At 48.0% G+C, this 12,601-nt stretch overlaps 1 protein-coding gene across 1 annotated transcript in view; it reads left to right on the forward strand.

Annotated features, from left to right (window-relative positions):
• The window catches only part of SRRM4 (serine/arginine repetitive matrix 4), a 156,280-nt gene that overhangs the window by 107,474 nt on the left and 36,205 nt on the right, over positions 1 to 12,601 (forward strand). Inside the window, exons 2-5 of the mRNA XM_060611824.3 lie at positions 1,501 to 1,647; positions 6,179 to 6,265; positions 8,533 to 8,604; positions 11,185 to 11,211. Of these exons, the coding sequence (XP_060467807.3) occupies positions 1,501 to 1,647; positions 6,179 to 6,265; positions 8,533 to 8,604; positions 11,185 to 11,211 (333 nt within the window). The remainder of the gene's footprint in view (positions 1 to 1,500; positions 1,648 to 6,178; positions 6,266 to 8,532; positions 8,605 to 11,184; positions 11,212 to 12,601) is intronic.

Here is a 12,601-nt window from a genome sequence, read left to right on the forward strand (position 1 = left end):
TCAAGTATGAGAGGAGGCAAGTGTTGCTGGGCACTGGGCAGAAATTGTAAGCTCTGAGTTGTTTGAGCAGAATCAGGACAGAGTTCCATATGAAGAGACTGGAGGCATGGGAATGGAGCCCTCAGAGTAGGAGAAGCAGAGCAGAGAGGTGTAGGGAACGCCGGAGTTCTGGAAGCCTGGCGTGGGCAGTGAGGAGGGCCGGATGGCCCCGACAAGAATCTCCATCCCTCCTGGGCTCGCCACATCTCTCAGCTCTGCTTCTAAAGATGCACTGATAAGCGGCTGACAGAGACGGATGTGTTTTGCTGCCCTTCCTTCAGTATTGACTGGGTTTGGCCTGCTCTCTGGGCAGCCCTAAGGAGCAGGGGGCTTATCAGATGCATTCATCCTGAGTCATAAAACCAGTCTTGACGCACTGGCTGCAGGTGCTTGGTGCAGGAGAAATGCTATTGCCTGTGGTCAGTGCTTGACCCGGACTCTGCAGGCAGGGTGAGGAGGGAGGGGCACTCGCTGGATGATGCCAAATCCACCTGTTCCTCCCAAACTCCTGAGGTTGGGGGCCAGGAGATATGAGTGGCAGTGTCTTCAAAGACTGAGGACCTAGGTGACTTCCTTCTCCTTTCTGGGTCCCAAAGAAGGAAGTGGGACTCAGGTAGTTTTCCTAGAGTTGTCTGGGGCTCTTCTCAGAGGCAGAGGGATGAGCTTCAGGCCTTCATGGGAATTGCATCCCAGGTAGGTGGCCTCATACCTGCCAAGGACACCAAAGTGGAGCAAAGGGGAATGGAACAGACACTTTTTAAGGCCGTTTTGTTTGCTTTATGTTATCTCGTTTTCATAACCATCCAGCAATATAAGGACTAGTGTTACTCCCTATCTGATCACTGAGGAAACTGCAAAACAGAGAGATGGAGTCTTCTATCTACTAAGTGGTGGAAACAGTGTTTGAATCCAACTATGTACACCTCTTCCATCCGGGGATAAGGCAGGGAAATGGACAGAAGTGGCAAAGGGGCATTGGAACTGATTCTCTCATGCTTTGGCCTCTACTGAATGTTTTGAGCAAGGATGTGGAACACTGGTTTCCAGCCTCTCCCTGTGGTTTAGTCAGGATAGGATAGGATAAGCAATGCCACCGTAACAAATAAACCCCTAAATCCCAGTGGCTCAACCCAACTAAGGCTTATTTCTATCATGCAAAGTCCGATGTGGCTCAGGCATCTCTCCTCCGCCAAGTAGCTTCACCTTTCGGGGTATCTGACCTCCAAGGTCACTGCAACAGAGGGAGAGAGAGCTGGAGAAGGCACACAGACCTTGCTGGCTCAAATCGGAAATGACACACGTCACTTCCACCGAGAGAACAGTGGCCAAAGATAATCTCTCACGGTGCCAACCTAACTGCAAGGAAAGTTGGGCCATATTAGGATGTCTCTGAATGTCTGATGAACGCGAAGACCTTGTCATATCCTAACAATTTCAACCTCTTTATTTGTTCCCCTGTAGGACAGAACCCCAGAGCAGCCCTGTGGTTCCAGCTCAGGATGGACCCTCGGAAAAGCTGAGCCAGCATCTGGCCACCGAGGCCTTGGGCACCAACAGCTGGGAGAGAGACAAGGCCTGCCGGGAGCTCAGTCCTGCCAGAGCACGCAGGTGACATGCTGACCCAACCCTCTCTGGGGTCCAGTGAGGAGGTTCAAGTTGAGAATGCAGAAGTGAAGTTTGTCTTTCTGGCCACTCTTCCTCTCCTTCTGTTTGCAAATTCCTCTTTCAGACCCTTAAACCCAATCAAAAGTCAGCACACATTTTTTTTTTTTTTCTCCCGTAGAGGACCAGATAGCAAATATTTTGAGGACCAGATGGACTCGGCCACAGCTACTCAATCCTGCCATTGTAGCACAGAAACAGCCACAGACTCTACGTAAATAAGGTGTATAGATGCATTTCAATAAAACTTTATTTATAAAGACAGGCTAGATACAGCCTGGGGGGTCAAAGTTTGTTGCCTTTGCCTTAGATGATCGAGCTAGTTCCTGTCCATTTTAATGACTCTATAAGCTACTTATTCCCAAGTCATGACTTCAGCCCAGATCTGTCTCCTGAGATCCAGATCTTTGCATTTATTCCTTAAATTCAGTTATTCAACCAGGATTTCTTGAGCATCCATTGGTGACAGGCACAGTGCTGACATCTGAGGACACACCGTTTTACTGAGGTTTGGAGAGGTAATGTAACTTGCCAAAAATATGGCAGCCAGTAAGTGGCAAAGTGAAGTTTTGAAATATGGTCTCTCTGATCTTAAATCCTAGACTAACACCTACCACGTTATACTTTGATGCTAATGAAAAAGCTAATCTATCCCCTGGCTTCTATTTTCAAGTTTTGCACCCTGCACATATAAAGCCTAGTCTGCATTGGCCTCCGGAGAATCAATTTTGTTGACAACATGGTCCTTATTATCTGGTTTTATCAGCTGGTTGAAACTAACTCACCACTCTCTCACTACCCTGGGCTTGTACCTACCCCCTCAGTGACACGTGGAAAATGAACCTAGTGTCCTTGCCAATGGTGTGCCCTAGATATAATCCCTACCTCTTCCTGTTGCATCAGAGGGTGTCAAAGCCATTTTACAGGTGTGGAAACTGAGGACAGTAGGTGGCAGGATCAAGATTAGCCTGAGGACCCCTGATCTGGTCCAGATTCTCTCTTTATGTCCTGGAGTTGTTGGTTTCCTAAGGTACAGACTCTAAACTATATTAGGCACCCATCTGAGAATTACATGGAAGCTGTGAGTGCTGCCACCAGGGAAAGTGTGGATATGCTCCAAGAAAACTCCCCAAATTCCACGTACCATTTCAGAGGATTCATAGACTCCCAAGGCCCATGAGCAGGGTTGTCTAGTTAAGAATCTGAATTCTGGGGGCGCCTGGGTGGCTCAGTCGGTTGAGTGTCCGACTTCAGCTCAGGTCACCATCTCACGGCCCGTGAGTTCGAGCCCCGCGTCGGGCTCTGGGCTGATGGCCCAGAGCCTGGAGCCTGCTTCCGATTCTGTGTCTCCCTCTCTCTGCTCCTCCCCCATTCATGCTCTGTCTCTCTCTGTCTCAAAAATAAATAAACGTTAAAAAAAATTATAAAAAAAAAAAAAAAGAATCTGAATTCTGAAGAAGTGGCTTGGGAAGCCAGAATATCACTCACAGGTGAAGTCCACTTCTGTACCCAGCCTACCGTCTCGGCCACAGGGTTTATTTAGGCTCTGATGTCAATGGGGGAGAAAGAGTGAAGTCCTATCAGCTTGGAGAAGTGAAGGTCAACATCAGATCTGGAGAATTCTCTCCAGGAAACAGGAAAAAAGCTGTTTCCATAAGAGGCTGAGGGAGATGGAGAGAGGGGAGAGAAAGGGCATTTCTATACTTCAAAAACACTGTCTCTCAGCCAATCCAAGGGAGAGACTGTGTCATAGAGATAGACGTGTACTAACTGAGCAACTTTGGGCACTTAGTTTTCCTTCCCAGGCCTCAGTTTTCACAACTATAAAATGGGAATATTGAGATATACTTCTCCTAATCAGAGTGAGGATTAAATCAGATACGCATGTACAGATCTTGACCGTGAGCCTAGAATGTGGGGGGCGCTGGAAATGCCGGTGGGGGTGTCATGGAGCCTGAAGAGCAGGCTCTGGGCATGAAAATCTCAACAGGGATGCCATGTTGTCACTTTGGCTGCGGAGAGTCCCTTTGACTGTGGAGCGTGTTGCTCCCTTCTCTTATCTGAGACCCACTCTCTGACATGCTAAAAAAAAAAATAATAATACAATAATAGAAAGTACATTTTTACATGAACTTGCTGAAGACCAGGGCGCATTGCATGAGTGAGGGCCTCATTGCTTGTGACAAACGTGGGACACGGGTATCATGTTTTATTCCCATCTCACAGATGATGCACGTGATACCCAGAGAGGTAGCTGAGCTAGGAGGTAATGGAGCGGGAGTGTGTCAGCGTCTGTAGCCAGCGTTCTTTATGGTTGCAGAGTCTGCATGTTTGACCATTGTGAACGGAGCCACTCCGTGTGTAATCACTAAACACTTAACTGCTGCACATTTCGTGGCTGCTTGTGTAACTGCGGTGTTACTTACTTAACCACTCGTCTGGCCCCTCCAGCCCTGCTGTGAGGGCACACCTAGGCACACAGGTACAGGAGGAAGAAAAAGGTAGAGGGATTTGCGGAAGGGGTTGATTTTCCCCCTCACAGACCTCAAATCCAAAGTCAAGGCCTTTCTCCGTTGGACCCCATCGCTCACATAGGAGGGTAAGCGGTTCCCAAGCCTGCTTCCCTGGGACCCTGGGGTTCCAGAAAAAGAAGTGAGAATAATTGTCTGAAACATTGAGATCTTTCTCTATTTTATAAGATACAGCTTTAAGGATTTTTTTCCTTTTTAAGCATTTCTTCCTTAAATGTTTAGGGTTTTTTTTTTTTCTTTCAAATTCCTGGCAATGGTTACACTGCGAAGTGTTTATGTGAAACAAGATAATTTAACAAGTGGCTAAATTATTGCATCCATTCACCCCTCATTAGGTCACCCAACAAATATTTATTAGGCTCTTACTCTGTGTCAAGCACTTGTTGCCGGAAAAATTTGGAAGTGGCCTACCACAGTTACACAAGCAGCCCGTCTGCTTCCTGGACATGTGTACTGTGCTTTGTGCTGTATAGCACATAAGTGTAGTTAAGTAGTGAGGTACTTAATCCTGTGATATTTGATTTAAGCCTGCTTAAAGTGACTCTCTTGAAAACGTTCTAGATATAACTATGCAATTTTTATTCACTGGCAATGCAGAGACCTTAACAGATAGTCTAGTCGCTTGGTCATTTTTTCTACTACCCATAATGATCCAGATTCTTAGAATGGAATTCAATATGGCAGCATTTGATGATGGCCTTTTTTTTTTTTTTTTTTTTTTTTGGGACAGAGAGAGACAGAGCATGAACGGGGGAGGGGCAGAGAGAGAGGGAGACACAGAATCGGAAACAGGCTCCAGGCTCCGAGCCATCAGCCCAGAGCCTGACGCGGGGCTCGAACTCACGGACCGCGAGATCGTGACCTGGCTGAAGTCGGACGCTTAACCGACTGCGCCACCCAGGCGCCCCTGATGATGGCCTTTAAAGAGTTGGGTGACTTCCAAAAGAAATGTCCACATAAACAAGTTTGAGAAGGCAGTTGGTTTTGTGGGAAAGCTCTCTGGGTGGGAATTACACAGGACTTGACTGCAATCCCACCTCAGATGCAGCCATGGGCAAGCCAGTTCATGATTTTGTGCTTTATGGTCTGTGTCTGTAAAATGAGACCCTAAAAGTCATACCACCCTCAAAGCGTTTTTGTATATGTAAAACGGTTGGCACATAAGGGGATCAACGATAGTGGTCTTAACACTAGTAACGACAATAGTATTCTTATTGATACTACATTTTCCCGGTAACGTTCAACTGAGTGGGCATGTTTCAGTCCCCAAGCAGTTTTTCTTCCCAAACCCATCTCCTTTTGCCACAGGATAGTGTTTTAAAAAAAATCCCTGGAGCCTGCCCCAATTATAAAAGGAGATAAGTTGACTTCATTCAGCTGCAGCCAGAGCATTTGAATTTAATTGAATGGGAAATAATTATTCCTGAAGAGCAGAGGTTTTTGAGGTTCTGTGAAGCGATATAAGATATGTATCTCATTACATTAGACCTCAGCAAATATACTTTTAATAATCAGCTGCTACTTAACATAACTTCCTCCTCCTATTAAATTTCCGGCAAGAACGATGGACATGAAGTACTGGGGAAGGGGGGGGGAGGGCTGAACTGCTGATTAATTATTTAAAAAGTGATTTATTTACCAAGGTGAGCCATTTGCAAATTCAATAATAAATCTATTAAGGAGCAGTTAACCTCTATAACTGTTTTAAATAATCAATTGGTGTTTGGGTAACAGTACAACGTCTGTCTCATTAGGTCGGCATTAACTCCTTATTTGAAGTGCTTAATCTGCAGTATGACCAAATCAACCATGAGGTGGTAATTAGGTATTCGCCATGGGTCCTTCATCCTCCAAGGAACTGGGTCCTCCTTCCTCGGCAGCAGCAGCCCTGGTTGGGGCTTGGGGCGTCCTGGGTTCTCTAATGCCTGACTCTGTGCTCCCCACAGTGCCTCCTGTGACAAAGACCTGGCACCACCAACTTCCTCCAGGGGGAAGAAGAAAAAGAAGAAATCCACCCGGAAGAAGAGAAGGAGGTGAGCGTCCTAAGGGGAGATGAAATCTTAAAGGTGGGAGAAAGGATGAAGTAGGGGTAAAATGGGTTTCAGAGTCAAACAGTGACTCCCCTTGGGTTTGAATCTCTGCCTCTTATCTAGCTGTGTGACTTAGGCAAGACCCTTCACCTCTCTGTGCCTGTTTCCACTTGTATAAAATACTGTTACACCTGGCGTTTGTGAGAATCAGATGGAGGAAAATGGCTGTGGAAGGAGCTGTCATAGTGTCTGGCACACAACAAATGACCAGTGAATCAGCAGAATCATGACCATGAATATGACTTTTTTTTTTTTGAGAACTTACTCTGTGTGGAGGGCTATGCTCTAAGCACTGTGATCTCCATGTTGTCTTTTCCCTTTGACCACAATTTACCAAACATTATTGTACCCATTTCAGAGATGAGGAAAAAAAAAGGCAGGGGACAGAGGGTGACAGATTTACAGGGATCCCAGGCTCCTCAGTTGATTCTACTACTCCCACCTAGCAGATGAATGCCAAGGAAAATGAAGTTTATATTTTTGGCCAGCAATTAGTCTTTTGTACCCCATGGATTTTTTTCTTTGTAAAATCTCTTCTAATTTTTTTTTTTTAATTTAAAAGTACTTCCAGACTTTCTTCAAGACGACAATTATGTCCAGTGTTCCAGACCCAGAGGGGGTCAGGTTGAAAATCTCGCCAAACCTCAGAGGCAGTGTTTGAAGAGGCCTGCAGGGGGCAGCAGAGAGCAGTGTCTGGATGACTCGGGCCCCAACTCCAGATTTTCCGGGTTCTTGCTATGCCCTTTTAGCCTTGTTCTAAGGCCCAAAGAAGACCCAGAGGGGAGTGTGAATGAAGACCCTACATCGTAGGGTGAGGGGGGGGAATTGGGGCAAGTGGCTTTGAGGTTCCTGATTTTACGGGTGGGCAGAACACTTCAAAGAAGGAAATCAGGCTTCACTAATTCAATTGTTCATCCAATAAATGTCCCCTGGGCATGTGTTTGGGGGACAGGTGCTGTGGTCCAAGAGAAGTTGTTCTCAACCCTGCATTTCCCCCCAAAGACATGTTCTGTTTGACCTACAAGGGCTTATTTTGTCTTTTTTTTTTTTTTTAAGTTTATTTATTTATTTAGAGAAAGAGAGAAAGCAGGGAAGGGGCAGAGGAAAAGAGAGGGAGAGAGGGAATCCCAAGCAGGCTCCACGCTGTCAGCACAGAGCCCAATACAGGGCTCAATCCCAGGAGCCATGAGATCATGACCCAAGCCAAAATCAAGAATCAGGGCACTTAACCAACTGAACCACCCAAGTGTTCCTCTTTTGTGTAATTGGTGGCCATCATTTAAAAACCAGATTTCACACGAAGATGTGTTTTTCTGGTGACTTGTGTTGAAAAGGCAGGCGTTCCAGAAGCCCAGGGCTGCATTCCCACATAAGACCTCCGGCCGATCTGAGAAGCAGATGCTCTCTGGTTCACCACAGTCCTCACCACTCTCTATTGTCTTACACCCCTCCTGCTGAGAGGCCCCTGTTGGCATTGACTTTGAAACTCCTAATCTGTTTCAGCCTTGGTATTTTGTCAGTGGTGAAATGAAAGATGCAGAGATGAGCAGTGACATGCCCAAGGTGACTTCATGGGTCGGGGGTACATCAAGCTTGGAACTCAGGTCACTTGAACTTCAGTCTTCAGTCATAGTCAGGTTCCTGGGGTGGCTCTTGTTTCTTGGGTAACCCCTGAGAGCACCACCCGTGCCGACCACAGCCTGACGAGGTCTCCTCCAAGGGCTCGGCCCTACCGGGGAGACAGGGTGAGGCACCAGAGAGACCTCAAGTATCTGAGAGGAAGGGCAGAGCTGAGGGGAGAACAGCAGACAAAAAAGGGATTGAGAGCAAGGCCCCTGCTCTCAGTGAGGCTTCAGTTTGAAGTTCGGCTCGTGCACGTCCTAGCTGTGTGTCTTTGGACGAGTCACTTTACCTCTCTGAACCTCACTTTCCTTGTCTGAAAAAGGAAGGTAGCAATTGTCCCTACCTAAGGAGCGTGTGGAAAGATTACATGAGGTAATGCCTATAAAGTACATGGTGACGTTGAAAACAAATGCAGACTTGATTATATCAAATAGATAAATGCAAGTACTGTTAATGTCAGTATCAGTATTATCCTTGTGTGTGTTACCGAAAGAGCTGAGACCCTGTGTGGGGACCGGAGAAGGGTCTCTGAAAGCCCATGCTGGCCCTTAAGAACATCCCTCTGAAGGTGTCTCCTCCCCCGGCAGGTCCCCATCATACAGTCCATCGCCTGTCAAGAAAAAGAAGAAGAAAGGTTCCAAGAAACATAAGCGACACAGGTATTGTCCTTCTTCCTCCTCGGCAAACACCCTCCTCCTCCTCCGGGTGGGGTGGTGGTTGGGGTGGGAGTGGGGGGCACCCAAAGTTCACTGGGAAACTTATCATTTCACTTATGTACAGTACTCACCTGTGTGTTGTTATTTCCTTTTTCTTGTCTAACTTGGAACTTGGTTGCAAGGACCCGAGGCCCACTAAAGCCAACTCCGGCCCGTAGGGATGTGTGATGATAAGGAGGCAGGAGTGTCTCAGGAACCAGTCAGACCTCAGTGAGGGGCTGGGACCAGGCTGTGGAGAGCTGGTAGCACCCAAGCAGGATACACAGTCCCTGTTCCACACGGGGAGACATGGCTGCACCCTGTTCCCATGTCTTCGTGTGGCAGACCCAGCCACAAGAAGACACAGGAGCTCTCTGGCTTGTTCCTTATGCCAGATTCCCAAGGAAGGGCCTCTCTGGTGGGTCCCACTTGTCCTAGAGGATGGGACATGTAAAACATGGCTTCTGGGATTGTCCACCCTTGTGGACGTCGTTAAGGGGCATTGTGAGCTGGACACACATTCCGAAAGGTGCCCGCTACTCACACACGTACACACACACATGTATGTGTGTGTGTGGGGGGGGAGAATTAAAGAACTGGAAGGATGTACACCAGAGGACTCAAATCTGTGGCTCATGGGCCAACTCAGCATTTTATAATTGGGAGATTGCATAATAAAACAAAAAAATCAAGTTTTCCAGTTCCTCCGTTAAATCAGCAGCTCTGCCTTCACTGGGCCACTTTTCCCACAGGAGGCCACCAGCTAGGGTTGAGGGATTGCTGTGCATTTAGACACAGCATAGGTGCTCTCGTGTGCTACAGGCCCCACTTAGCGCCCCCTCACACACATTTACGAAGCCGGCTTGGCCCCGGGGGGGCAGGGAGTTTGAAATTCCCAGTGTAAGTTCTTTGCTGTGTTTGGCTGTGGACGGTACGGAAAGCGCGGTATATATCCTTTTTTGCTTATCCCTCTCTTCCAATGTGCCTACATCAGTGGTGGATTACTTGTGCAATTAAACAATCAGTGGAACAAAGGAGAAGAGTGCATGTGGGTTTCCCCCCTGCATCCCACCCTTGGTTCAAAGTTGCCCCCAAAGTGGCTTTTTCCAAGCCAGGGGTGTGGCCACATCTCAGCCCTTGTTGCCAGAATGGTCTCAACTCAGTCTGGTGTCACCAGCTATGTCCACTGCCTGCCCAGACATTTCGACTGTTGAGTCCACGCTTAGCACAACATGTGGGAAAGCTGATTAGCAAAACGTTGTTAATTTGGTGTTAGAAACCTTTCCCGACGTGGGGTCCCCTGTGGCGGCAATGCCGCCTTCCTCTGCTGACCAATCTGTCCTATTTTGGGGGACCTTTCCATATCAGGATCTTAGAAGTCAAATGGCTTCTCACTCAAGGGTTTCTCCTCATTGAGAAAGAGACTGTGCCAGAAAGTTAGGAATGGCTTTTTCTGCCAGCCACGCTTAGCCCAGGAGGTGGAGATTAAGAGGGGTAGATGCTGTTGCTGGTATTTTCCAAACCACCTGCTACGCACCACCCTACTTCTGGCCCTGCTTCTCCAAGCTCTTGAGATGTTGGGTTAATGATAGTGGACTTTTTTGGAGATAGGAGCTAGGGCTGGGGGATGCATAGAGATTTTTCTTTCTCTCCCCTCCATGACATGGCTTCAGGGCTAAAATAACAACAACAACAAAAAATCCCATTTTTCACATCTATTTATTGAATACCCAGTATATGCCATGAATAAGATTCTGGGCTTCGGGAACAGAACAGTGACCAAAACCCAGCCCTGGACCTCAAGTGGCTCACCTTCTAGTGGGGAAGATGAGTCATTATAATGTGCATAAGGTAGTATAAGACTAAGCTCAGAAGCTCACCCAAGCTTGGGGAACCCAACCAGCCTGAGGGGATCAGAAAATGCTACAAGGAGGTGATATCTGAGCGGAGCTCTGAAGAATCCCTAGGACTTACGTGGGTGGAGCTGTGTGACCTTGGGCAACTTAACTAACTTCTCTGCGCTTCAGCGTCTGCAAAATGGTTGTTACTAGAACTTCCCAGGGTTTGGGTGAAGACTGAGCGTGTGGGAGACGCTTAGCATGGAGCCTGGCGCAGTTAAGTTCCACACGTGGGAGCTGGTTGTCCCGTGATGATGAGGAGGAGGAGGATGAAGAGTCCACCGCTAGGCTCACCCCACCCGGGGGTAGGGGAGGAGGCAGAGGACTCTTGTATATCCCCTTCATCCACCCGCAACTGAGACAGGCCCGCTGACAATTTTGGGGTGAGGACTGAAGCTCCGGTGGGTTTGACTGAAATTCAAAATGCAAACCAGTATCTCCCATATGGTGTCCGTTGTCCGAAATCTGTGACAGAAGGAGGATTCGCCGGGTGTCCTGACCCCCGTGTAGCATGATCATAAATGCACTGATACGTTTGTCCCAGGAAAACAAACCTCACACTCACCTGTATTTATTTTCTTCCTTCCTCCCTCCTCTCTCCCTTCCCTCCCTCCCTGTCTCTCTTCCTTTTAATTCCTTTAATCAGGTCATTCTCCAAGAAGAGAAGGCACAGGTAAGAACCTTGTCATTTCTGGCTGCTTGCTTCTGTTTCCTGCTTTCCTAACAAGGTTTTAGGCAGCTTCTAGAGTCAGTTCTCCGTCTCCATCTCTGTGCTCTTGAGCACAACCCCTGCATCTTCCTGGGCCTCAGTTTCCTCCAAAATGAGGGCCTTGGGCTGGTTTCCCTGAAACTTCCAAGCCAGCTTTTGCCTTCCGTCAGGCTGGATGGTTGCTCCTGGACCAGCCCCTACCAATACCCCTCCCTGGAAAGTCTGGCTACCCTGGTCAGAGTCTGTTTTATCACGTTGAAATCCCAGGTTGGGGCATATAGGGAACCATCGGCCCCAGCCACCCCACCAAAGCCTTCCCAGATCTTAGCCAAGGGACAGAGACCAAATCCTACTGGACTGGAACACTGGGTGAGCACAGATCGAGCTGTCACCTACAGGGTAGCCACTATAAATTGGATCCTGCACTAAGCCCCTGCCATGTGTGTGCGTGTTCAACCTCCATTGATCTCCATCATAACCCTGTACAGTGGATGTATTTATTCTTCCCATTTTACAGATGAGGAAACTGAGATTTAGACAGATGTGACAGGCATGTCCACAGACACAGAGTCAGGTGACAGAGCCAAAATTCAAACCCACGTCTGTCAGACACAGGATCAGGACACCCTACAGTGGCTTCTTAAATAACAGCCACACCTAGAGCAGTTGGCAGAGTGCAAAGTTCTTTTGTTTATCCAGTTAACAGGTAGAGAGCGATTACCAATGTCAGCCAGCCTCCCAGCCCAGCAGCCTGAGCAATGGCCCCACCTCACGGTCAAGGAAACTGGGTCTTCCAGAGGACAGGTAACTTGCCTGATGTCACACAGCGACTGAGCAGCAAAGCTGGGACGTGAACCTGGACCTTTCAGTGAGGTCCTGGGCTCTTCCACTGCCCAGGCTGAGTCTCAAACACGGAGATAAATCACACGGCTGACGTCAAGGTGCAACAGCAGTTGTATAAGGTTTTCCCTTTATCCAGGACCTAGGCCGGTCCTGCATTCCTGGTGACCCCCCTGAAGCCAGTCTGGCTTGAACTACCAAATAGCATTCACCCTCCCTCTGGGGCCTCTAGTTGGTAATGCTGGGAACCCGCCTCATCACTGTCCACCAGACCCGTCCATACCCCAGCCCTCTGACTTAAAAAAACAGCAACAGATACTTAGATAATCACGGGCAGTACGTTACAGAACCGGCCAAGCTTCATGAAGCTTCAGAGTGTCTCCCTATATATTCCATTCTTTGCTCTTAGAAACTGATTGAACATCAACCGATAGCCTAGGCTCTGGGGACCCATGGTCTGGGGCCACATCCTAGCTCACCTGTGTGATCCCGGCCAAGTTTCTCAGCCTAGCTG

Source organism: Panthera onca, chromosome D3 (assembly GCF_046562875.1).
Source record: "Panthera onca isolate mPanOnc1 chromosome D3, mPanOnc1 haplotype 2, whole genome shotgun sequence".
NCBI lineage: Eukaryota > Metazoa > Chordata > Mammalia > Carnivora > Felidae > Panthera > Panthera onca.